We start from the raw sequence: 27,766 nt of genomic DNA on the forward strand, positions 1-27,766 counted from the left end.
TAGTCATGACTCATGAATTCCATCAAGTTAGATGGAAAACCCAAAGCAGTCTTGCCAAACAAAAACCCACCCAACAAACAAACAAACAAAACGTCTCAATATCTATAGGAAGAAGTGAATATATATTTTAAAAAACATTGTAGAACCTACATCCAAATCCTTTTCCATTTTTACAGAAAGCTCCAAATATATCAGGGAGGAGGTAGACTAAAAAAATGGCTCATCAGCGTTTTGCAAGGAGCCTCTTTAATATATAGTCCTAGTGTTTTGCAAGGAGCCTCCTTAATATATAGTCCTAGTGTTTTGCTCTTTAATATATAGTCCCAGTGTTTTGCAAGGATATTTTGCTCAAACTATATGTCAAACTCAAATTCGCTACAACAAATAAGATGTAAATTAGCACCATCAGTCACAGTTACTTCAAGTTCATATACAAAAAGTTGTGATGCATGTCATCACATAACTTAATCAGACTACCTAACTTGTCTCGCTGTTTCTTTCCATCTCTTGCCTAATCTCGTCATCCTCAATCAGTAACAGGAAACTTGTCTTCATCACTCGTCTCTGCTATAAAGGGATCGACAAAGGGATTCCGGGGTGTTCACATATGAGCTGCAACCACATGAGCTGCAGGTAAATTCGCTATCCTCAATCATAACTGGGTTCTTTTCTACATTACTCTTCTGCCACAAACGGATTGATATGTCAATCCAACTCAGATGGAACGAACGAGCAGGTGACTTTCCAACATGAGCTGCTTCTGCAACCTCCAATGACGATGGATCATCCACTTGTTCCTCAACACAAGTAGCTCTGGATGACTGCTCCGCCAGATTCTTCGGTTGATAATTAAAGGACGCCACAATTTTTTTTCGCATACAATTTGATACTGCCTTCCTCCAAAACTGAAGGCTATCGTCAATATTAGAGTCCCACTCAACTTTTAACAGCACCCTCACATCTCTGTCGAAAAGGTTGTCACACATTATTTCATCATTAAAGAACCTGTTGTGTATTCGCTTAAGCTGTTTAAGAAGAGATGCAAGAGAAGCAGCCCGTTCATCAGATTTCAACTCACAAAGGGACTTCCGTTTTCTCTTCTTGCCACTCGTCTTTTTGAAGAAACAATACTGTCCCAGTAGCATTACATTATTTCGATTTTTCTCCTGCCATCCGTCTTCTTCATCATCAACCACCAAAACAGCAGACTTTTGGCCAAGCACAAGATCAAGAGACTTCTTTCCTCGGTGGGTGCTACAAAAGTTCTCACGCGATATCACTCTACGACCGAAGTACTCATTTCTAGGATCGAGCAGCTCAACAATTTTCCACACAAGAGATCGAGGAGCATTTGCATATGCATAAATTTCGAAAAAGTCACTGGCTTCCTTCAGAAAGGTTCTCAGAAAGGGCCTGAACTTGATAATAATAGGTTTCATTTTTGGAGGAACTCGCACTGTGAAAATATCTTGGGAATCTTCTTGGACCTTTAAATATTCTGCTTCTTCTGGGGTCAGATCACTGAGCCTTGTGTGACTCAGAAAGGTGTGATCCAGATTAATTACCAGGTGGAGTTTTTTGTGGACTAGCATTTTCTGTGTGTTGTGCTTGTGCAAACGGTAAATGTGTTCAGCACTTAGGGTGGTTAAGAGCCCCTCGTGTAGAAAACCGTATCTGTCAGCAAAGTTGGCACAATAATCACACAAAGAAGAAGCAGAAACAACCCCGATCTCCTGATGATCTGTGCTGCTTGTTGTTCCCCCATGATCAATCGTTAAGTTACGCCTTTTTGCCATCTCATAATTACTTGCAACCTCCTGTGAGCGAGCAGGAAAATCCATTTGCAATGAACGAGCAGGTAGTCCAACGTGAGCCCCAGCCACCTGTGTGGTCGATAGATCCATTTGTTCATCACAAGTAGTTCCCAACTGCTCTGCCAGCTTCTGTTGCCGAAGATTTTTCAACACCTTCCTCACATCTCTTTCAATAAGGTTGTCACACATCACTTGATCATCAAAGAAGCTGCTGTGAATTAGCTTAAGATGTTGAAGGATGACTGCAAGATACGCCCCCTCATCAGTTTTCAACTCACAATGGGACTTGAACTCACTGTTTTGTTCACTCCTTCCTTTAAAGAACTGATACTTCTGCGTTAGTACTATATTATTTTGATTTTGCTCCGTCCATGTCTCTTTCTTATGATCAAGGATCAGAACAGTAGACTCTTGGGCAAGCACAAGATCAAGACACTTCTTTCCAGCAAAGGTGCTAATGAAATCCTCACGCGATATCACTCTATGACCAAAGTACTCATTTGTAGGATCGAGTAGCTCAACCATTTTCCACACAAGATATCGAGAAGCATTTGAGTATGCATAAATTTCAAACATGTCACTGGCTTCCTTCAGAAAGGCTCTCGCAAAGGGCCTAAGCTTGAAAATTATAGGCTTCATTTTGGGACAATCTTGCACTTTGAGAACATCTTGCAAAGGCAGAGGATGATCCATCGTTAAAGTCTTTACATATTCTTCTTCTTCAGGGGTCAGATCACTGAGTTGCGCGTGATCCAGCAGGGTGCGATCTAGATTAAGTACCAGGTGGAGTTTTCTGTGGTGTAGCATTTCATGAGTATTGACCTTGTTAGGAAAATAATCTAACTTATCTTGTATATAAAGTAGAGATATTCTTTATATAACAGTTACCTTTTGTATTCCTAGATTGTAGTTGGTAGTTATAGCTGATAGCTTGCTTATAGGAGAGACAAACGTGTAGGACACGTTCACCTACTGTATATGTACATGATTGCAGATCAATGATAATTCAATTCAGCCATATCTTCTTCTTTTCATGGTATCAGAGCAGGAGTAAAATCCTGACTCTTTCTCTTGCCGCTGTGCCTTATCTTCTCGTGCAGCAAGCTTCATTCCTCAATCTCTTAACATCATGGGAGAAGGATCAGATGCCCCAAAAGCTGACATCTCAAACCCCTTCTTCATTCATCATTCAGACCATCCCGGCTTAGTCTTGGTCTCTAAACCACTCAATGGAGATAATTACTCCACATGGCTGAGAGCCATGACCATAGCCCTAAACGCCAAGAACAAGCTTGGTTTTGTCAACGGTGTCATCAAACCACCCTCAGCAGAAAAGTATCCTGATGATTATGCGACTTGGTCTCGGTGCAATGATATGATCCATTCTTGGATTATTAATTCTGTAGCCCCGGAAATCTCTGATAGTGTAATCTATTACACTACTGCTCGTGCAGTCTGGGAAGACCTTCGTGAGCGTTTCTCTCAAAGCAATGCCCCTCGCATCTTTGAAATCCAGCGAGAGATTGCTTACCATAGACAAGATCAGCTGTCTGTTTCAGCCTATTACACCAAGTTGAAGAGTCTCTGGGATGAATTAGCTTCATATATTGATGCCTCCTCATGTACCTGTGGTGCTCAACAAGACCGACAGAAATTGATGCAGTTTTTGATGGGTTTGGATGAATCTTACAGTGCTGCTAGAGGTCAGATACTTTTAATGAATCCTCTTCCCACAGTTCGACAAGCTTACGCAGCAATTTGTCAAAATGAAAAGCAGAGACAACTTGGGACTACACATGCTCCAGATTCACATGGTGGAGCAGCTATGGCCGTTAGAAATAATAGGCAAAATAATTCTAGCCGACAAGGCAGAATGGAACACCATTTTGATCAATCCTCCAACAGCTTGCAAAGTGGACAGCAATCTAATCAAGATAGGCGTCGCAAAGGCTCTTCCAGAGGACGTCCTGAATGCACCTATTGTGGTGATATGGGGCACTTTGTTGAAACTTGCTACAAGTTGATTGGTTATCCACCAGGTCATCCAAAGAATAAATCCAACCGTCCCAAGAATGATAGAAGCCATGGTCGTTCTGCAAATCAAGTCTCTGATGGACAAACCAAAGATGAAGAAGGATTCTTGAATTCTACTTTTACAGAAGCACAACTTCAGGAGCTTATTAGCTTCTTGGGCACTAAAGACAAAGAAGGTGCTAAACCTCAAGCTAATGCCGCAGTTGCCAAACCAGGTTTGTCTAAAATCTCTTCCCGTCGCTGGATCATTGATAGCGGCGCGACGGATCATATTGCTTCCTCTCCCAATTTATTATCTGAAAAGAAAGGTTCTTCATTACCACCGGTATTGTTACCAAGCGGACAGAAAGCGTCAATAGTTGCCACAGGATCTTTTCCTCTAAATTCAGTTTATTATCTCAGAGATGTGCTTTGTGTTCCTACATTCAAAGTTGACTTATTGTCAGTTAGTCGTTTAACAAGAGGCTTGAACTGTTCAGTAACTTTTTTCCCATACTGGTGTATTTTGCAGGATCTGGCTACGAGGAAGATGATTGGTTTGGGTAAGCAGCGTGGTGGACTATACTACTTGGTGGCGTTAGCGGCGAAGAAATCCATAACCAGTTCACCTTCATCCTCACGCACTCAATCAACCTGCAACCTCACCACAAAATCTACCGATCTATGGCATAACCGATTAGGGCATGTGTCTCCTTCTCGTTTGAGTTTTATTGCCAAGAATTTTCTCAATATTTCAGTTCAATTCAATAATGCTTGCCATGTTTGTCCTTTGGCTAAGCAGAGTCGTTTACCTTTTGGTTCCAGTTCAATTTCATCTGAAAAACCATTTGATATTATTCATTGTGATATTTGGGGTCGTTATAAGCACTCTTCACTTTCTGGCGCCCATTATTTTCTTACCATTGTTGATGATTATACACGTTTCACTTGGATTTTTTTAATGAGGCACAAAGATGAGGCACAATCGATTATCAAGCAATTCTTTAGCTATGCCTTCACTCAATTCTCATCTCGCATTAAAATTTTTCGCAGTGACAATGGTGGTGAATTTCTTTCACTCCGATCTTTTTTCAATGATAATGGTGTTATTTTCCAACATTCCTGCGTTTACACGCCCCAACAAAATGGGGTTGTGGAACGCAAACATCGTCACATCTTACAAGTGGCCCGCGCTTTAAAATTTCATGCTCATCTTCCTACCCAATTTTGGGGGGAGTGTGCTCTTACTGCGGTACACATTATCAATCGATTACCTACCCCTGTCCTTTCCTTCCTAACTCCGTTTGAGCGTCTGTACTCAAAACCACCTCCGTTCCAACATCTTCGTGTGTTTGGATGTTTGGCCTATGCTACCAATGTTCATACTTCACACAAATTCGATTGTCGTGCCATGGCTTGTATTTTCATAGGTTATCCTGTTGGTCAAAAGGCATACAAATTGTATAATCTGTCCACTAAAAAGGTCTTCACAAGTAGAGATGTTCTCTTTCATGAGCATATTTTTCCATATGCCTCTGCCAAACCCGTTTCATCTGTCTCCTCTTTGGCCCATTCCCACGGTCCAATCCCTCTTCCCTTGTCTGACCCAACATCCTCTCTTGACCTCACTTTTGACTCTCATCCTCTCTCTTCTTCCTCTTATCCTGAAGTCTCGGCCACACCCCATCCCATCGCACCATCTTCCTCTTCTCAATCCCTCGCACCCGACCTCCTCGCCCCTGAGCCCATCGTCTCTTCTCCTACCCACGACTACCCCGCCCCATCCTCTCCTTGCCCAGCCCTTCGGACGTATGCTCGCCGTCCCAAAACTCCGGCACCCCCAGACTCACTTCCGGCCTCGCCGCCCTCCGATCTCCCGGCGCTCTCTTCTCCGGCCCCAGCTTCCAACCCGCTTGCTTCTTCACCTGACTCGCCTACACCACCGCTTGACCCCTTACCCACCTCGGCTCCACCTTCACCCACACCCATACCCGAGCCTCTTCGCCGCTCCAGTCGTTCCCATCATCCACCGGCGAAATTTCAGGATTATCAATGCTCTCAGGTCACGTCTGCTTGCCCAGGCCACTCGAATTCCTTGCTTCCAGGTCCGACTAAAGGTACTCGATATCCCCTGGCACACTATGTTTCTTATCATCGTTACAGGCCTGCACATCTCTCTTTCCTTGCCCAGATCAGTCAAGTTACAGAACCTAGAACTTATTCCGAGGCTGCCATCCATCCTGAATGGCAGGAGGCGATGCGTTCTGAATTGCAGGCTCTTCAGGCTAATGGTACGTGGACTCTCACATCCCTTCCGGCAGGGAAGACGCCGATAGGTTGTCGGTGGGTCTATAAGATTAAAAATCGCTCTGATGGATCCATTGAGCGATACAAAGCGCGCCTCGTTGCTAAGGGTTTCACCCAATTGGAGGGTGTCGATTATCAGGAAACCTTCTCTCCCACTGCCAAAATCATCACAGTTCGCTGTCTTCTTGCCTTGGCTGCAGCTCGAGGCTGGTCCCTTCACCAGTAGGATGTCAATAACCCTTTCCTTCACGGCGACCTCCATGAAGAAATTTACATGTCTCCACCGCCAGGGCTTCGGAGACAGGGGGAGGGAAACTTGGTATGTCGACTTCATAAATCTTTGTATGGTTTGAAGCAAGCATCTAGGCAGTGGTTCTCAAAATTCTCAGAAGCTATTCGAGCTGCAGGGTATGTTCAATCTCGAGCTGACTACTCGTTATTCACCAGAAAACAGGGCAAGTCTTTCACTGCTCTCTTGATATATGTTGATGATATTTTGATTACTGGAACTGATTCTGTGAGTATTGCTGCAATTAAGAAATTCCTTCATAGTCAATTTCGTCTTAAGGATCTTGGTGATTTAAAATATTTCCTTGGCATTGAGGTATCTTCTTCCAAGCATGGAATTTTTATTTCCCAACGCAAATATGCTTTAGAAATCATTGAGGATGCAGGATTGTTAGGTGCAGCACCCATTGACACTCCTATGGAGCGAGGTTTGAAATTGTCCGATAAGAGTGATTTACTCAAGGATCCAGGTCGTTATAGGAGGTTGATTGGTAGATTGATATATCTTACAGTCTCAAGACCAGATATTACATATTCTGTGCATGTATTAAGCCGTTTTATGCATCAACCTCGTAAGCTTCATATGGAGGCAGCACTTCGTGTCGTGCGTTATCTTAAGAACGCACCTGGCCAAGGATTGTTCTTTTCCTCAAACAGTGATTTCAGGTTACGAGCCTATTGTGATTCGGATTGGGCAGGTTGTCCAATCACTAGAAGGTCTACCACAGGTTATTGTGTCTTCCTTGGTCCTTCATTGGTCTCATGGAGATCGAAAAGACAGAAAACAGTGTCACTCTCTTCAGCCGAAGCAGAATATCGTGCTATGACAGGTGCTTGCTGCGAGTTAACTTGGCTGAGATATCTTCTTCGAGATTTGGGAGTATTGCATCAAGAACCTGCATTGTTATACTGCGACAATAAAGCTGCATTGCATATTGCAGCAAATCCAGTCTTTCATGAACGGACTAGACACATTGAAATGGATTGTCATTACATCCGGGATAAGATTCAAGATGGGTCTGTTGTTACAAGGTTTGTGAGTTCTGCACATCAGTTGGCAGACATCTTGACTAAAGCTTTGGGAAAAGAAGCCTTTGTTCCTATGATTCGCAAGTTGGGAGTACAAGATATCCACTCTCCAACTTGAGGGGGAGTGTTAGGAAAATAATCTAACTTATCTTGTATATAAAGTAGAGATATTCTTTATATAACAGTTACCTTTTGTATTCCTAGATTGTAGTTGGTAGTTATAGCTGATAGCTTGCTTATAGGAGAGACAAACGTGTAGGACACGTTCACCTACTGTATAAGTACATGATTGCAGATCAATGATAATTCAATTCAGCCATATCTTCTTCTTTTCACCGTAAACCTTCAATTTCATCATCGGTAAAACTGAATGTCACAGCAAAGTTGGCACAAACATCACACAAACAAGAAGCAGAAGCACCCTGCTTGATCTCCGGATGATCTATGCTGCTTGTTGTTCGCCCATGATCAATCTTTACCTTACGCCTTTTTGCCATCTCAATTTTATTTGCAACCTCATCACCGCCATCAGACTCAATATGTATCGGAAGACAATCCGTCTCCAGCCGCATCATCGTCACAAATCGATAAAGAGAAAACTACAAAAGAAAAGTCTTTGGTTACAGGATGCGAGAGTTGCAGATCAAATAGGATTTTAGGCCTTTATATACACTTCAAGATTCCGAAGGGTGATATATAGGAATATCTCTTCCTTAGTGTGGAGGATAAGAAAGGTAGTTTCCTTTTTGCCGTTGGAATGAAATAGATAAGATCAATTCAAATTTAGACCCAAGTGTGGAGGATAAGAAAAGAAGTTTCATTTTTGTCGTTTTTTTTTTTAAATAGATAAGATCAATTCAAATTTAGACCCATTTTCGTCGGGAAATAATAATAAATAAATAAAAATCAAGTTTTTGGCTTGAATTCGAACAATTTTTAACTTCGAGGCAATTTCTCTATCTCCATTTACAGAAAACTTTATTTTGATATACAGAACAAAAATTAGAGACCCACAAAAATTCAGAGTGCGAATTATCTTACTTTTCTCAGGCTCAAAAGCAAAACTTCATAACTAGAAATCTTCAAAGTGGATAAACAATCAGACATGCTTCCAAACCAAACCAATTTCAATCAGATTAAGACATACCTCGTGGTTGAATCTTAGGATGTCTGATGAATCAGACAGAGAGAAGAGGCCCTCGTTCGGTGTTTTTTTTTTTGGGTTGTGAAAAAATACATCAGTATTATCGTACGTTAAAATAAAACTAATGCAACGCCTAGTGAAAGAAAGGCCGAATAGCAACAAAGTACGAGCAAAACTCAAAATCCTAACTTCTATTAAATCTCTAGGTGGAGAATAGCCGTTAATTAAGGAGTAAAAGAACCGGATATATCACTTGTTGATTCTCTACATTAGAACAGCCGAATATTGTAAGGGTGTCTATACCTCATTGATTCCCAAAAGACTAGCCGAGTTGACAAAACACAAGTTGAGAAAAACTTTCTCAACTTTTATTAATTTATATCAAAAACCAACTCATTTCCAAATGGCTACAATATGAATCTTTACTAGTACTATTAACTAAACCACAGTTACATGTGAACTAAAGAAACCATAAGGGATTTACAGTACGTAAAAAAGACAGATTTACAGTACGTGAAAAATGAGTGATTCTGATAAATTAAAATTTCATGTCAGCACCATCAAGTAGTGTGGTCGCTGAATTTAGTATGTGTTTGATAATGTTAAAGATAAATTGTTTACAGTTTGAAATGAAACACAATGATCCCTTGGAATAAGATGACTTCTACTATAAAAATTTAACAAACAAACAAAATTAGTTGTAATGAAATTGAACATGTAGAGCCATCTTTCACTCTTATTTTCGACCACTAAGAGCATTTTTAGCAGACTCTCTATTTTAGCTCATTAGATATTTTGGAGAGCATGTTTAACTTTTTATCTATTTTAACAGCTGCACCAGACTCCTAAGTGAATCTCTATTATAACTTTTAGCTATCTCCCTCCTAAATATAGAGAGCGAGATGAGGCTCTCTTTAATTTAAAACATTCATTTTAAGTTATTTTATGTAATCTACAAATACATTTAAACTATTTAATCTTCATTTAAAAAATAATACAAATTCAAAACTAGCTAAAATAGAGAGCACTGATGCAGACATATTGCTAATTTTTTTTTTTTTTTTTTTAAGCAAGTACGAATTCATTCAAAGCAACCAAAGGCCAGAATGACACAATACAAAGAACCCACATGGGGTGATAGGTGTCATTACACTTGAAACAATTCCGCTCTTTTATTCAGAGCATAGCAGAATAGAAAAAATTCTACCTAAAAATAGCCAAAAAGTTTTACATAGATGTGTAGAACCAGATCATTCTGTAGGCTAAACACACTAACTCTATCTCAGACTTTCTCCTTGCACACACACCAATCTCACTCACGCACGCGCGCACACACACCAATCCTTTTAGTACTATTAACTAAACCACAGTTATATATGAACTAAAGAGACTATAAGGGATGAAAGCTCTCTCCTTCCTCCCTTTCTGGCGAGGGAGAACCCTAGCCTTAGGGTTACACCCGTTGAGCTTTTTGGCTCTGGTGAAAGTCTTCTCGATCTTCTGATGGTGATGAAGAAGATTGCAGCAAATTAGGCTTTCCAATTCAACTTGAAGAGTAATAGATATGCTCCTTGAGTGCTTGAGACAAGAACTCTAATTGCAAGAGAAAATTCGTGCAAAGGAGAGAGACCAAAAAACCCACTATATTATCTAAAACTAAGAAACCTAAACCAATTATACAGCTACTCTCTCTTTCGTTTTCATTTATAAAAAAGATATATATCTCTGATAAATATTTTTGGTATATATTTTTTGGGTTTCACAGCATGTTTAAGAAAAAATTTATTCATACACCTTTAAATACTAAATACACATTCCTTTTTTCATACACTCAAAATCATATTTTATGTGTACGTTAAATTACCAAAATAGGCATTTACATCAAAAATTAAAAAAAACATAGCACAGTTCCAGGAAAAGAGTCGTTGCAGTGGGGTATCAATGAATTCAACCATCTACAAGACCAACACAACAATGAATCTAATTAAATTTTAATACGATGACAAACCTTCTCATCCATTCATATTCATTAAGAGCACCAAAAAAAAAAACAATAACAATCTAATGAACGAACACAACTAACTGAGGACTCTATTGCTGCTAGGTGCATACTCATGACCTCGTGCAGTGAACAAATTGAAGAAACCCTTAGTTAGACCATACATGCACTAGAACGAGCCTATTGCCTCTACAGAACTCGTTGGGGTCTTCATCGTAGAAGAGAGCAGTAATATCTTCCAATGTCATGCCATGATTCTCAATTAATTCGATATGCATGGGATTGAGCATTCCTATCAATTACTTCCATTAATCCTTTAATTTGTTCATAACCCATCTAATACGTCATATAGTCTATCTGTTCTTATCTAGTTTTTTTCTTTCAAGTTAAATGGTATATATAAAATAAGAATGTGTATTTAGTGAATATGTATGGTGCATTGTAAACGAGGATAATCTAGAAAGTTTAGGGTTGTGTGTTCTAGTAAAATGTTAAAATAAAAAGGTTAATAGGTGGTGTACTAAATATGAGATGTGTATCTTTTTTTTTATTTTTTTTTTTGAAATAATGGTAATTCCATTGATAATAGCGCATGCCAACAAGGCCATTACATACCCACCCGCTGACACATAATAATGGCCAAAACAAGGTTTCGTGGAGGAGCCACAGTGGCACATAGGATAGACCAACTATATTTGAACTTATCGCTCGCTTAAAAGCGAGCCTATAAGCTATGGGAAAAAAAACCATAGCGAATAGACAAGCCAAACTACACTCGTTAAGTTCCTAATACAAGGAAATTTATGGTAATTAGACAAAAAGCTAAAAACATAGGTTTGGGCCAAGAGCCTAAACCCTAGCCCAAATTTAGAAGTTAATGGACTAAGGTAGAACCTCAGCCCAACAACTAAGCCCAACAGGGTAGTCACCAAGGAGATCTCCAGGCCCAGCAGCCCGATTCGGGCCCAGTCCGCCATCCTTCCCATCACCCTCGTCGTACGTCGTCTTCTGGCAGAGATCTTTCGATCCGGGTTCCCCGACCCCACGGCCCAACGCCATCGATCGAACCCATGGCGACGCAGTCGGTGCAAGATCCAAACCGCCACGCCCTGCATCACCCGTCGCCTAAGCCACGCCGCCGCAACCTGCATCACAACGGACCAAACCCTCCCCGATCCCAGCCTTGCAAACCACACTGCCATCGATCAAGATCCATGACGCCGGCGATCCAAGAAAGCCATCAGCGGGGATAGAATACCGGCCCGGACAGCACGACCATCATCGTCTCCACCATCCCAGCCGAAACAACTGACAGAACCAGAGAGAATCCCCCCCCCCCCCCCCCCCCCGACGGTGTCCCATGGGTAGTAGTTCTCCCGTCCGGCAGCAAACCCCATGACGGCGGGAGGCTAGAGACCAGACCCAACGTCCAGGCGCCGCTGGACGAGAAGAAATTTGCAACCTGAAGGTTTTTAGGGTTTAGGTACGATGAGAGAGAGAAAGGTGGAGTTTACCACTTTCCTATTCTGAGATGTGTATCTAGTATTTAGCAATGTATAAATAAAATTTTCCTATGTTTAATATGTTTCTATTTTCAAAAAAAAGTATATTAAAAAATTTAAGCATTGATATGAATTTCAGTGGGACAAATTAAAATATAGAGTTATAACAAATAGTATGCAAAAACAAAATATACGGATGGCTGTGATCTATCGGCTGTATATATTTTTATTTCATTTAACTTTATCTTTTCTCATATACATATTGATGATTTTACCCCTGTAAATTAATTTGGTATTCAAAGTGAGGTGAGGGATATTTGCATAAAAAAATTATGTTATGGCAGATGGTAGTTGGGCTCGCTCCAATCCATTGCTATACATTAATCTCCTTATTGACCCGATATGATGAAACTTGAACACGATATTAAAATTTTATCGCGGGTGACTATTTTCATACATTGTTGTGTTTTTATTTGTTAATGATATATTTGTAATCCGGTCCAAAATGACTCTGGATTTAATTTATTAATACCGTGTTGGTCTATTTATTTGTTGAGACAAATACCACCACTTCAATTAAGGTTTGCCCATCTATCAAAACCAAGATTTTAATTTTAATTTATTTCCTCCAAAGAAAAAAAAAATTGGATCGACCATTAAAATGAATTTAAGGTCCTTTGAAGTTTGAAATCGATGATAGCTAGCTAATTAACCCAGACGGCCGGACATGCACTTTCTGCATTATATAACATATCAAACCCCCCCCCCCCCCCCTCAAATACTTTTATGACCAAAAAATATAACATATCAAAACCCAATGCAAGAGAGAATAAAAAGAAAATCTTTGAAGTTTCAGGAACTTAAATTCAATTTTTAGCGTGTAGAAGAAGTCATGACTTAAATTAAAGGGAGAATTCCACAAATGGTCACTCAACAATGACTCATTCGACACTTTGGTCACTGAAGTTTGGTGTGCTTCTTTGCTCACAATGCTCCTTCTGCCTAGTAAGCATTGAAACCCTTACGCATTTATTTTTGGATTGTGTTGTTATCAAAGCGATTTGGGCTTGGATTTTCTCTCTCTTTCGTCTCCCTCCTTGGCAGGCCCAAGGGCTGGACTACTTGTTTTCGACGGAGTTGCTTCAGCGTCTTTCTCCTGCTTCAAAAATTCTGTGGAGATTAGCTGTCTGCAGCATGCTTTGGTTCACTCGGACTGAGCGTAATTCTATCAGACACAATAGCAGTGTTTTTCATTTTGGGGGCTTCATTCGGCGTTTCACTTTAATTATGAAGGAAGCTGCCCAATTAGTTTTCATGCCTTACACAAATTCGACCTCTGCTCTTCCAATTTTTCTTTTGCTGGAAATTTCTCCGCTGAGGCGCAATGCGCAGTCTTTTAAACCAGTGACATGGTTAGCACCTCCTGAACACTGGCTGCAAGTGAACACCGATGGGTCCTTTCGTGACGCTTCCAGAGCTGGATTTGGCGGTATCTTCCGGAATGCCTCTGGAATTTTTATTGGAGCTTTCTCAGCCAGAGTTAATGTCCCTAGTGCCATTGATGCTGAGGTTCTCGCTGTTATTGAAGCCATTCAGGTTGCTTGGGTTAGGCAATGGACTCACATTTGGTTGGAAACTGACTCCATGCTTGTTCTACACTATTTCCGTGCCCCAAATCTTATTCCTTGGAGACTCAAAACTCGCTGGTACAATTGTTTGCTTCAAGCTAGCCATCTAACTCTTCAGGTATCACATATATATAGAGAAGGCAATACTGTTGCAGATACGCTAGCCAACTATGGTGCTTCGAATGAAGGCGCTATCTGGTGGGCCTCTCTCCCTTCTTTCATCAGTTCTCAATATAGTCATGACTACAATTCACGTACTAGCTATCGACTCTCTTAGATCTAGCTTTTTGTTTGACCTTCCTTTGTAAGTTCTTTTTCTTCTATCTGGTCCTTCTTTTTGTTTTTGGGGGTTTAGGAGTGGTTCTGTCTTGCTACTCGCCCTCCCCTCTCGCTTGTTTCTCTCTGTATGGCACGGGGTAAGGTTTTTGTCCCCTCCGCTGCCTTTTTATTTATTTAATGGATCCAGGCGTGGGGCTGAGCCTCCCAGCTTGGCTGGGTTTCAAACCCTTAAAAAAAAAAAAAATATATATATATATATATATCACTTTAGTCACTCAACTATTACACTCTCAATCACTTTAGTCACCCAAGGAGTATTTTTTTTAATGAAAAAAATTAACAAAGTGACTAAAGTGATCGAGAGTGTAATAGTTGAGTGACCAAAGTGATATATTTGAAACTTCAGTGACCAAAGTGTCGAATGAGTCATAATTGAGTGACAATTTGTGAAATTTTTCTTAAATTAAAATTTTCTATTTCCATGCTAACTGAAAATTGAAAAAGGGTACGTACTCTTGCATGTTCCTTTCTCTCACAGACACAGTCTGATCACCTCTGCAGCTCTATTGTCGACCCTAGCCTAACTTTACAACTTCCTCCTCCTCCCTAAACTATTTTCATTATTATATAGTGAAAAACCCCCCTCAGCAATCAATATTATGTGGGTCTCCGCTTTCGCTTGTGGTTGTATTGAAACATTATTGGTCTTCAACGTACCTATTCATCTTCGATCAAGACAACAGAAGAGAGTGTTCATATAAAAAAAAAAAAACAGGTTATTTGGCTTTAGAAAAAGAAAAAGAAAATCGATATTTATTTAGGGTCAATTTCACACAACTTAACACATTTAAAAAATGGCTATTAAGTAATTTAAACTACAAAAAAATTTGCTGATATAAGTTCAATAGAAAATTTGAGATTTTTAGAGTCTCTTATGGTATAGTATGTGAGATAGGTGTACGTTGACTTTGGGGGAACAACCTTGTAAGAAAGGCATTTCACTTACTTGAGCCTGTTGGCGTGGCACAAAGGCCTCCCATGGATCTTCTCCGACTGGGAAATTTCATACAATTGAGCAGGATCATAAGGGCATGGCAGCGTTGTCTTTGCAATGGCTGCCAAAAGAACCTGTAGCATTGGTGTCCCAGTCGGTCTTCGATAACGTTTAAAGGGCCGCCAACAATTATCTGTGAGTTAGCCATCCCTGCCGTGAGAAAAATATCTGCAATACAAATTTTAAGAACAGTGCATGAAGTTTGGCCCACTATTAATTTTCGTACACGAAGTCACAAATTATGAACTTTGGTACACGAACATTTGTTCCCGACCAAAGACTTGTACACGACGTCATTGACACCGTGAGAACCTCTGCCACCTGGCATAGTTTCAGGGGTAAATTGGTCTCTACACTATCTTACTCTAGCCACCCATCTCTCTATTTCTCTGGCCACCCATCTCTCTCTCTCATGCACCTCCTGGTTGCACAATGGCCGGAAAGAGTCCCAGCAGCTTGGCAAGGTCACCTGCAACCATGCAAGGAGCTCTGCAACAACCTCCTCTCCTGCCACTACCACACCACCATTGTCATTCCCTCCACTCCATCCTCCGCCATCCCCTCCTTTTTTTCCCTAAACCCACTCGCCCCATAGCGCCTCTTCCGGTCCTCCCTGACCCGAACCCGACTTGCTCCGCCACCAAGCCGTCCAAGAGCTCAACCGCCACCTCACCAACTGCCTAGCCACTGCTCCTCGGCCTCTCTGCGCTGTAATCGACTTCAAGATCGTAATCCACCTCGCAGCTCATCATTCAAAACCCCAATTCCAATTCCAATTGAATCTTTCTTCTTCATCATCAAACCAGTCATTTACACACATAAACCAGTCCAAACCAAGCATGATGGATTTCGAAGATGAACAATACCTTAAGCAAAGGCTAGACGAATTGCAGAGAGACATCTCCAAGAAGCAAAAGTTTGAGCCCACCGTCGCCGCCATCATCTCTCTCCTCGTCGTTGCAGAGAGACAAATTGAAGACCCGCTACACCTTCCTCGGGTTCAAGGCCGCCGGGTTGGCCCTCTTCCGCCTCGCCTAACCCTAATTTCAGAGCTGTGAGAAAGAGAAAGTCACAGGGAGCTTTCTGGGTTTGGGTATTTGGCGAGAGGGAGAGAAGGGGGGGGGGAGAGAGAGTCAGAGAGAGGAGATACTTTTTTTTTTTTTTTTTAACATCAAAAATAAGAGTTAGAGTGAGAGAGTACTAAATTACCCTTTGACAAATGAATAATGACATAGGATTTAACGACTTCACTAACGTCGTGTATGGATTGTGACTTCGTGTACGAAAATTAATAGTGGGCCAAACTTCATGTAATGTTTCTAAAATTCCCCCCCCCCCCCCCCCCCCCCCAACTTAATTACATGGTTTTGTACATGGACAACCAGAGTCACCACAAGTAAAAGAGCAAAGCCCAAAGTTCCACCAATCGAGGTAGGACATCTGTTGCTTTCTTTCTTCAGTCTCCAAAGAGGGTTTATGGTTTCGCCAAAAAAAAAAAGAGGGTTTATGGCTTCCAGTTCCTATGGAGTGATCATGTATACGTCTAGGAAGAACACCACTTGATGTCATGGATTTTTCTTCGTTCAAGACATGGTTAGGCCTTAGGCTTGGTACAAACCAGGACAGGGATAGAAGAATAATCAAACCCTGTGTTTCATAAGAAATGAATAGTCGACCAGAAATCATCTAGCCATGTACGCTGTAAAAAGTTTATATATATATATATATATTTTAATATTTTTTTTTAGGTTAAAGCTTTTAAGCAATCTCAAAGACTAATTCAAAGCTACATAATATAAGAGGCCAGCTAACTTCAAAAAAATCACATTTCCGCCTCCTAGACGACGCCGTAGCATAGTATCCTTCTCCACAAAGGTACCTGATTACATGCATTTTTATGCATGTAATTGTATCCAGAACATTAGAAATAAGCTAATACTTGAGTCAATTATAATGTAGTTAATCCAATTTTATTTGTTGTGTAGGAAATAAGCGGAGTCACGGATATCGGAAGAAAATAGGGCGAAATCGGAGCAAATAATGAAGAAATGAAGAAAAGAAGAATTTCTGTTAATTAATTATTCTTCTCATTAACTAATCATTGGACAATGATTAATTAATACAATGATTAATTAATATAAATTTTATCATCAGAGTATCATCTCATCACGTGCAGAAGCATGCAACAATTAAACAATTATTTGTTTAATCAAGTTGAGCCACTCAGAAGATGACAAGTGGCAGCAATACAATTATACATTGTGGGTTAATTATGTGAGAATGGGCTGCAGCGTTTTTCTTTTCCCCCCACGCACGCCAGCTCGGTAGCACGTGCCCATTTCTTGGTGAATAGCAGACCTCATCCTATCTTCTCTTTCTTGGATTCGTGGAGACCAGAGATATATATGGATTCGGCTTCTCTGCTAGAATTTATTTTGCTATGATCTGCTTGGATAACACTCTCAGCTCGTCACGTGTTACTAGTTCAATCTAAGGGCTATAATGCTTACAACACAGAAAGCCATAACTTCACTAACGATCTCCAAATAGTTCTTTAACGTCAAGGGTTTTTCAAGTTTCCCTCCAACAATTTTCACCTTCTGCTAGTTCCTTCCAATCAGACTTCCTCTTCCTCACTGCTAAAACGTCTCTTATTCTTCACGATCACTGAATCAGTCCAAATTTCATTCATCTTTAGGTGCTGGTACTATGCTTTCATCATTCAGGTATCTGTATCTAGCTCTATAGATTGATCTTATGGATCCTGATCTTATCACATTTAGCGTTTTTGGTTTTGGGTTTTGGTTCTTTGAAATCTCAGTCTTGTATCGATGGGTGTTTATCCTATTAAAGTATTCTATGTATATATGTTTAGCTAAGACATGATTCAATCATTCTTATTCTCTTGATCTGACTCTATGGTTTGTGATATCAGATTCTTCTATTTTTTTTGTTTTGTTTCAGAGCTAAAAACTGAACAGAGTAGCGAAAACAGAGTAGCATATAAGCCAAACTTCATAGCATGATCCATTTTGCTTCTGAATTTGATTGGAATGTTAATACAGATTTTATATGTTATAGATTGAATGGAGCCTATGGATAGAGATGACTCGACTAGTCCAGATTATAAGCCAAGGAATGGTATGGAGTTTGACTCAGAAGAATTAACATATGAGCTTTATAACATGTATGGGCGAAGAGTTGGGTTTAGTATTAGAAGACATACACATTACAAGAACAAGCATTCTGGTAAGCTCATCTCAAGAATATTTGTTTGTTCTAAAGAAGGTTTACGTACAATAGATAAGCGAGACCATTTGACTAAGAATCCTCAAGCGGAGACATGAACAAGTTGTGATGCTAAAATGATCATTAAGTTGGATAAATCAAGTGGTAGGTATAGAGTTGTTCAATTTGAAGAAACTCACAGCCATGATCTTGTAATACAAGAGTGTGCTCACATGCTACCATCTCAACGAAATGTTACTTCTTCACAAGGAGCTGAGATGAAATTGGTACAAGATTCTGGAATCCCACTGAAACTTTCATTCGAGTTAATGGGCAGAGAAGTTGGTGGAAGAGAGGCTCTTGGATTCACTAAACAAGATCAGAAAAATTAGCTTCAATCGCAGAGGCAAAAGAAATTGGCATATGGAGAAGCAGGATGCTTATTAAAATACTTCCAAAATCAAGCATTAGAAAATCCCTCATTTTTCTATGCTGTGCAATTGGATAGTGATGAGCAAATAACAAATATTTTTTGGGCTGATGCTAGGATGACACTTGATTATGGTTTATTTGGTGATGTTGTGAGTTTTGACACTACATACATATCTAATGAAGCCAATCGTCCATTTGGAGTATTTGTGGGATTTAATCATCATTGTGAGACTGTAATCTTTGGGGCAGCATTGATGTATGATGAAACTTCTGATTCGTTTACATGGTTATTTGAGACGTTTTTGGAGGCAATGTCTAACAAGGCTCCAAAGTCTATTTTTACGGATCAGGATGCTGCAATGGCTAAAGCTTGTGCAAATGTGATGCCTAACACATATCACTTGCTTTGCACATGGCATATAATGCAAAATGCCATTAAGAAAGCAAGTAGTATATTCAAGGGTGAGGAAGGGGTTACCACCTTCTTATCAAAGTGCATGAATAACTATGAAGAGGAGGATGAGTTCCTAGTTGTGTGGGAAGCAATGTTGAATGAATACAGTGCGCATGAAAATACTTGGTTAAGTAGTATATTCCGATTAAAGGAGAAATGGGCAAAATCGTATGTGAAGTGGGCATGGTCTGCTGGAATTTGCCAAAGTATCCGCTACCTAGTTACCTTCTCGAAAAATATGCGAAGAACGGAATTGCATTTGAGAAAGACGGTGTAAACAGTTAGCCCACTCCATGCGAAGCTTCCGAGGGACCAAATGAGGAGAGCGAAGAAAGTCTAGAACAATGCTTTGTTTATTTAATCATGTTATTTACTGTTCATAGTCGCATAGTAACTATCAGTCAAGAAAATTTCATTCGTTACGAGTTCACTTTTCTTGTTAAGTGTTATTATTTGGATCCAACTGACCTAAGCCCTGTGACTAGACAATTCGTATTCACTCACACCCTTACAGCCACACCCAATTCACCCAACCTTCAGCTATCAAGTCCTTGATCTTAAGGCAACAAACTATCGACCGAGAATTAGTTCATTCGTCAGCCAACAACCGTTTGACAAGTCAGAAAACAAGCACACTACTTTTATAATTGCACATTTGGCCTCTTGGCTGTGTGTTGGCATGCCCCGTAATCTATTCATCAAGAACGACGTTTGTTCCTTGATCTCTCGGCTGTCTTGGCCGAGGTGATTTCAGAGGCAACACTTATGAACATAAACATTGGCTTTAAATAAGTCGCCTAGTCACTCATTGTTTGTTTAACCATGCGTTTTTTTTATCCATAAGCCAACAATTTGAACCCATAACCTCCACGATATTAATTTGACCAACTAAGCAACATATCACGCCCACCGAAAGAAACATTTTTTGTCATATTTTTTGCTCTCTTTTGATTCAAGGCAGTTAGAAAAAACGATTTCAATTTTGCTAATAATATCTTCAAGATTCCTCCGAGAATTGGGCATCAGGCAAGTTAACCGAACACGGCTTGGAACCTCGATCGGCTAGATTGACTCGGTTTCCCACGGCACCCCACAACTTGGGTTTGCAAGACGCTTCATTCTTGCCATGTTGGCAAAGCATTTGTTGGTGGAATTAGAATGCAGCAAAATGTAGCACAAGCAGCTTCTATTACAGACCACACAGTTCTATAGTAAAACATATATCGAATAAAGAAGCAACTCAAACTATGTGTCTTTTTGTTTTTTTTTTTTTTTATCTGGAAAACTAAACTATGTGTCTTTAATACTGCAAATAATTTGTAAACAGGACAAGTAGCTATATAGAAAGAAGATGCACATTAGCATCATCAGTCGCAATAATTAATTCAAGTTCATACAAAATGTTGTGACCGCATTGGATGAACATTCATCGATCACATAAGAAAAACAAACAGTTTTATACACGATCCCAACTTTAGAGACTTTTGACAACATGTTGCTCTAACCTCTTCCTCTTCCTACTATTAATCACACTGGTGTTTCTTTCCATTTCTTGCCAATTTCATCATCCTCAATCAGTAACAGAGAACTTTTCTTCAGGACTCTCTTTCCACAGAGGGATCAATTGATGCTTCTTCCGATGGACACATATGTTGTTTCCTTTCACTGCCCAAGGAGATTCCCGTGTTCCAAAATGAGCTGCAACCACATGAGCTGCAGGTAAATTCGCTATCCTTGAGGATAAGAGGAAACTTGCCCACATGTCCCTTTTGCCATAAACGGATTGATATGTCAATCCAACTCGGATGGATCCAACGAGCCTGTGACCTTTCGACGTGAGCTGCTCCTGCAACCTCTGACGATGATGGATTATCTACTTGTTCTTTAACATAAGTAGTTCTGGAGGACTGCCCTGCTATCTTCTTCTGTTGCCTAAGTGACGCCATAACTTTTTTCTGCATACAGTTTGACAATGTCCTCTTCCACAACTTAAGCCTACCATCTTCACAAATAGGGTCCCAATCTATTTTTAACAGCATCCTCACATCTCTGTTGAACATTACTTCATCAACAAAGAACCTGCTGTGTATTCGTTTAAGATTTCTAAGAAGAACTACAAGACATTCAGTCCCTTCATCAGATTTCAACTCACAAAGAGACTTTCTTTTTCTCTTCTGGCCACTCCTTTTTTTGAAGAAACTGTACTTTGAAACTACCTGTACATTTTTTCGATTTTCCCTCTTCCATCCGCATAGATTGTAATCAACCACCAAAACAGCAGACTCTTGGCCAAGCACAGGATTAAGACACTTCTTTCCTTCGTGGGTGCTGCAAAGATAGTCAGGCGTTATTACTCTACGACCGAAGTACTCATTTCTGGGATCCAGTAGCTCAACAATTTTCCACACAAGAGGTCGAGGAGCATTTGTGTATGCATAAATTTCGAATAAGCCACTGGCCTCTTTCAGAAAGTTTCTCAGAGAGGGCCTGAACTTGATAATCATAGGTTTCATTTTGGGAGGAATTTGCACTTTGTGAACTTCCTGCGAATCTGCTAGAGTCTCCAAAAATTCTTCTTCTTCTGGGGTCAGATCACTGAGATTTGTGTAAGTCAGAAAGATGTGATCTAGATTAAGTACAAGGTGGAGTTTTCTCTGGCGAAGCAATTTGTCAGTGTTGAGCCTGCGTAAACGTTCAATGTATTCATCACTTAGTGTGTTGAAGATTCCCTCATGTAGGAAACCGAATCTGTCAGCAAAATTGGCACAATAATCACACAAACAAGAAGCAGAAGCATCCTTGATCTCATGATGATCAATGCCCCCTTGATCAGCCTCTACCTTACGCCTCTTTGTCCTCTCATAATTGCTTGCACCCTCACTGTCATCATCGGACTTAATATGTATTGGAAGACAATTGGTCTCCAGACTCATCATCGTCATCAATCGATAATGAACAACTTTACTCTCAGAGTCAACCAACTACAGAAGAAAAGTGTTGGTTCGGGATGTGAAGGGATAGCTAGAGTGCAAGACCCATTCGATCTACGGATCTACCTAATCATTTTATGCCTTTATATACAGTTTAAGATTCCAAAGGGTGGAAGGAATGGAGTTTCCTATTTGCTGTTGGAATTAGTGATTCCAAAGGGTGAAAGGAATGCAGTTTCCTTTTTGCTGTTGGAATTAGTGAGTTTCCTTTTTGCTGTTGGAATGAAACAAATCTTATCCTAACCTTCGTAATTCAAATTTAGACCCATATTCCTCGGAAAAAATATATATATATATATATATATATATAAAAAGAAAAGAAAATCAAACCTGAATTGGGAGTGAATAACTTTGGGGGCAATTGATCTTAGTAAGATCAGAACAGAAGATTAGAGACCCACAGAAGATACGCTAGTTGTTCTACTTTTTTCTCAGCTCAAAAAAATTTCACACGAGTATTGAAACTGAACCTCACTCAAGAATCAGATATGCGTCGAAAGCAACCCAATTTCAATCAGATTAATGAATACCTCATGGTTGAAACTAAGGGTGTCTGATGAATCAGAGAGAGAGATTACCCTAAAGAAGAAGACGCCCCTGGCGGCATACAAGGAGCGAAAGACTGAGGTGACTGAAAAGCGAAAACCGATAGAAACTAGGTCGATGTTTGTTCAGTTTGGATTTCGGATCCGACAAAAATTGTTTGCTCAGTTTGGGTTGGACTAGTTAAGTTCATGTGGGCTTGGAAGTATCTCAGTTGCTGCTATTTAATTTAATTTTCAGAAAAAGATATGTGAGATTGGGAATAATTTAGTCTGTACATCAAGTTTTTTTTTTTTTTGAAAGGACATCAAGTTTTTTTTATTTGACCAAAAAAAAAAAATCCACAAGTGGCCAATTTGGAAAGACTCTCCAGATGTGGAACCCCCACATCCGGGTTTCAATCCTGTCGACTCTAATTGGAGTTTAAATCTCTATAATGTAAATTCTTGCCAATTCACCATGCCACCAATAACTTACCAATCTATACTAACTTTCCGTTAACACTGAGAAAAAAAATTTATGTGCTATTTCTCTTATGTGTCACTGTTGCGTTTACTCTTTCTTCCATGGAAACTCGTCCATAGTTGATGACTCATGTAACTTGCGTCCTTACCAATTCACCATGCCACCAATAACTTAAACAAATAAAATTGTTTCAACCAATACAAATCAGATTGATGTGATACTTGGTTCTGATTGGTGTAATACCAAACAACGAATTTGAAAGTCACCAAAGGTCGCAAACAACTGAATGTACTTATGAATTTAACTTTCCGGTACTATTGGATTCAATCAAAAACAACTATTTCAACCTTCTACAAATTTTAGATATTTAGAGAAAGAAGAAAGAAGAAGGAAAAAAAAAAAAAAACATTAACCAAGAGTTAGTATATATTCTTCTTAAATTGTAATATGAATGAGAGAATGAGAGAACTCATAGTTATCAAACAATATCTCAATCGAATTTATCATTATAAGATCTACACATCAATGATTTTTCAGAGATTTTTTCTTCAACTATAGACGAGTTTTCAAAGAAGCGCATAGAAATAGCCAAACACAACAGTGATACACAAGAGAAAGATCATGTTAAATCTCTTTTTTTTTTTTTTTTTTTGAGTTAACGTTGTTTACTTGTTTAGATTAAAATCTCAAAAATTTGTGGTAAAGTGACATGTCACCTGTCTTTAGATTATATGAAGTATCTGAACTTTATGAAATTAATGTAAATTCATACTCTCCTCACTTTAGATGAGCCAGATCCGGATCGCTATGTTCAAACATGTGATTCATGATCTATCTCTTCTGGGGTAAAGTTCATCCATCGTTCTGAGGGTTTCATCAGCGTTTTGCAAGGAACCTCCTTTATATATAGTCAAACTATGATCTGTTCCTTTCTCATGACAAAATTCATTCACAAGGCAGCTTCCATTACAGACCACAAATAAGAGAAGTTTATGGCTGCAAATAAGATGCAAACAACAACTAGCTATACAAAACACCATGTACCACCATTGGTCACGATGAAATGAAGTTCATATGCATTAAGTTACTGATGTCAATCACATACTTAGATTAGCACTCATCTCAGAAGTGAAAGAACAATGAGTCTCTTAAGGTCCTATAAATTATGCAACCACTAGAGAGAATTTTGATGTTGCAAATTAGACAATGTTGATAAAACCTCTTCCACTTCCTCTTCCCCGTCCTACTATTCATCAGACTACCTACCTACTTGTCTTCGTGTTTCTTTCATCTGTTGCCTAATTTTGTCATCCTCGCTAACATAAAACCTGTCTTCATGATTCTTGCAACAGAGGGATCAATTGATGTTGCACCAGATGGATGAAGATCCTTCTTTTCTTTTCGCTTCCCAAAGAGATTTCTGTGTTCCCCTATGAGCTGCCACCAAATGTGCTGCAGGTAAATTTGCCATCCTCAATAACAGGAAACTTGTCTTCAGTACTCTCATTGCACAAACTGATTGATTCTTCCACGGAACATGGTTGCAACGAACAAGCAGGTACTCCAACATGAGCCACAACCACCTCTGTAGCCGCTAGATCCATTTGTTCATCACAAGTAGTTCCCAACTGCTCTGCCATCTTCTGTTGCCTAATGTCCTGGATAATAGGAAACTTGTCTTCATGACTCTTTTCCCACATCCAATTTGATGCTTCAATCCAACTCGGATGGACCAAGAACTTGTTTCTTTCCACTGCCCAACGAGATTCCGGTGTTCCAACATGGGCCGCAACCACGTGTGTGACCGATGGGTCCAGTTGTTCAACACAGTGAGCTCCCAACTGCTCTGCCATCTTCCACAACCGAGGCTTATTAGCCTGAAGAGGATCAAAAGCAATTTTACATCCCTTCAAGACGTACCCCTGAAGAGTTTCCAACACCTTCCGCACATCTCTGTCGATAACGTTGTCACACGTCACTTGATCATCAAAGAACCTGCTGTGAATTAGCTTCAGATGCTGAAGGATAACTGCAAGATACACCCCTTCATCAGTTTTCAACTCACAATGGGACTTGAACTCACTGTTCTGTTCACTCCTTTCTTTAAAGAACCGATACTTTTGCATTAGTACTATATTTTTTTTATTTTGCTCCATCCATGTCTCTTGTTTATGATCAAGGATCAAAACAGTAGACTCTTGGGCAAGCACAAGATCAAGACACTTCTTTCCTGCATAGGAACTAACAAAATCCTCACGCGATATCACTCTACGACCAAAGTACTCATTTCTAGGATCGAGTAGCTCAACCATTTTCCACACAAGAGGTCGAGAAGCATTTGTATATGCATAAATTTCAAACATGTCACTGGCTTCCTTCAGAAAGGCTCTCACAAAGGGCCTCAACTTGAAAATCATAGGCTTCATTTTGGGATGATCTTGCACTTTGAAAACATCTTGCAAAGGCAGAGTATGATCCATCGTTAAAGTCTTTACATATTCTTCTTCTTCAGGGGTCAGATCACTGAGTTGCGCGCGAGTCAGCAGGGTGTGATCTAGATTAAGTACCAGGTGGAGTTTTCTCTGGTGTAGCATTTCATGAGTGTTGACCTTCCGCAAACCTTCAATTTCATCATTGTTAAAACTGAATGTCACAGCAAAGTTGGCACAAACATCACACAAACAAGAAGCAGAAGCACCCTTGATCTCTCGTATGATTGTGCCCTTATTATTAACCTCTGCCTTGTGCATTTTCGACTTCTCATATCTGCCACTCTCCCTGTCAACATCAGAACCAATCTCCATTGCTCCAGAATCCAGTGATCTCTTAATGCTGCCAGATGATTAAGATCTTAATTTCAGAATTAACCAAGAAAAAAGCCTTATGGGATTTGGGAGTTAGGGATAGGGATATGGTTGCAGAGTATATTAGTTATATCTACAAGATCAAGCATTTATTTTACATCTATCTCCATTCCTAAAGAATTGAAATTTCTTATAATAACAGAAAATTCGAAACCCATAAGAATTCAGGTATACACGAATCAGACATGCTTTCAATCCAATTTCAATCAAACCTAATTTCAATCGGGTTAAGAAATACCTCATAGTTGAAACTCAAGATGTCTGATCCATCGGCGATTTATCACCTGCAAGCAGAGGTTCGTTGCTTAAATTGAAGAATCCAAATGAAATAAACAAGGAAAATACTAAGATGATCTTAATCAAACGAGGAAACTAAATCACAAAGAAACAACTGCAATAATAATTCTAAACCCATAGTGGTTTTCTCGGGAAACAGAGGATTAACAACTCAACCAACAGAATCCAAATGAAGAACTACTAACCATCGAGCTATTAGATGTGCCTGAGACCAGAAATAGGAGAGAGAGATTACCGTAAAACAAGATCGTTAGGGTTTCTGGCCGCATGGAATTTTGTAGGAGGAGGAAGGGAAAGAGCGTGAGGTGACGAAGCACTAAATCTTTTTTGAATTTTATGTCTTTTTAATTCCCTCTCCTGTCCTTATCAGAGTGGGGGTTGGGGGGAAGAATAAGCGTTGCAGCCCCTTGGATTGAAGGCTGGATCGCCAATCTGATTCGCAGCTAGTGAGATGGTGGTGCAGGCGAGGTCGAGCATGATGGGGTCTACATGTTGGGGGAGATCTGCCGGGTTGGGTTGTCGTGGTCTGTTAAGGTCGTGTACGTGGATGCAGGTATAGTTCGTTGTCTGGCAATGGTGACTGCTCGTCGTGCTTTTGGTCTGGATCAATCGTGAGGTGTGCAGGGGGTGGGAGTCAGCAACGGAAGGAGTCCGGCTGATGCAGGCGGTGGTGGGAGCGACGGTGCCTAGGCGGCTTGATCTGGGTCGTGATCAATGGTGGATGCTGGGCAGCTTGGGCCTCCATCTTGCAGGGCTTGTCTAGGGGCTGGGCCTGTTATGGGCTCAACCTATTTAGGTTTTTCAATCTAGCTTTGTTTAGGTTTTTAAGCTTTGCATTGTTCTCTAGGTTGCCTCTTAGGGTTTCAAGAAATAAATTAGGTTAATGGTTGGTTCCGTTCCGGCGCTTTCTCTAGTAGTGTCAGGTTACTAACTTTGGTCTTAATCTTATGATGATGTTGCATTTTAGGTTGCCCTAGTTATATTGTTTCATTTGGTTTCAGCCATAGGGTTCCCTAAGGATGACTCAATTTTGTTGTACCCCTCCTTTTGGTGAGTTGTTACCTTTGCCAAATTCTCTTAAAAAAATACGCAAAATAAAATGTAATGAAAGAAAATATAAGGTTATTGCATATGTAAAAGTAAATGTTTTTTTTTTTTTTTAATGAAGAGCACAAGAGAAAAAATGAAGGGTCATTTTTGTCAAAATTGTTGATTTTGGCTAACAACATTTCTTCTCGGGTGTTTCTAAATGTACCCAGCAAAAATCTAAGTACACCCAGCAACTTCTTTTAAATTAAAAATATATAAATAAATTTGACTAATTTCCCATTATGCCCCCATCGCTAAACATTTACCCAGAATTTTTTTTTTCCAACATATTATACCTAGGAAAACGTCATGTCATAAACTGTTCTAGGTTGTTTTGTGTGGGGAGA

The 27,766-nt window shown here is 39.9% G+C and overlaps 3 protein-coding genes across 3 annotated transcripts; all 3 read right to left on the minus strand.

Annotated features, from left to right (window-relative positions):
- Nucleotides 1-554: 554 nt before the first annotated feature.
- Nucleotides 555-2,842, minus strand: LOC133722788 (RNA polymerase II C-terminal domain phosphatase-like 4). The gene has a single exon (XM_062149656.1). The coding sequence runs from the start codon at nucleotides 2,619-2,621 to the stop codon at nucleotides 555-557; it is 2,067 nt and encodes a 688-aa protein (XP_062005640.1). The 5' UTR covers nucleotides 2,622-2,842.
- A 17,668-nt stretch (nucleotides 2,843-20,510) lies between these two features.
- Nucleotides 20,511-23,018, minus strand: LOC133721721 (RNA polymerase II C-terminal domain phosphatase-like 4; the record flags this gene model as incomplete). The annotated part of the gene is made up of 2 exons (XM_062148413.1): nucleotides 20,511-21,825; nucleotides 22,983-23,018. Coding segments are annotated over 2 exons (1,095 nt in total), but the record flags the coding sequence as incomplete, so codon positions are not given.
- A 1,200-nt stretch (nucleotides 23,019-24,218) lies between these two features.
- LOC133721672 (RNA polymerase II C-terminal domain phosphatase-like 4) lies at nucleotides 24,219-27,447 on the minus strand. The gene is made up of 3 exons (XM_062148354.1): nucleotides 26,566-27,447; nucleotides 26,272-26,317; nucleotides 24,219-26,001 (listed from the first exon to the last, which is right to left on the minus strand). Exons 2-3 carry the CDS (start codon nucleotides 26,274-26,276, stop codon nucleotides 24,600-24,602), a joined length of 1,407 nt encoding a protein of 468 aa, XP_062004338.1. The 5' UTR covers nucleotides 26,277-26,317; nucleotides 26,566-27,447; the 3' UTR covers nucleotides 24,219-24,599.
- Nucleotides 27,448-27,766: the final 319 nt, after the last annotated feature.

Source organism: Rosa rugosa, chromosome 7 (genome assembly GCF_958449725.1).
Source record: "Rosa rugosa chromosome 7, drRosRugo1.1, whole genome shotgun sequence".
NCBI classification, from domain to species: domain Eukaryota; kingdom Viridiplantae; phylum Streptophyta; class Magnoliopsida; order Rosales; family Rosaceae; genus Rosa; species Rosa rugosa.

Bases quoted from the DNA above. Each gene is read 5' to 3' on its own strand.
- LOC133722788 (XM_062149656.1), bottom strand. From the start codon at position 2,621: ATGCTACACCACAGAAAACTCCACCTGGTACTTAATCTAGATCGCACC.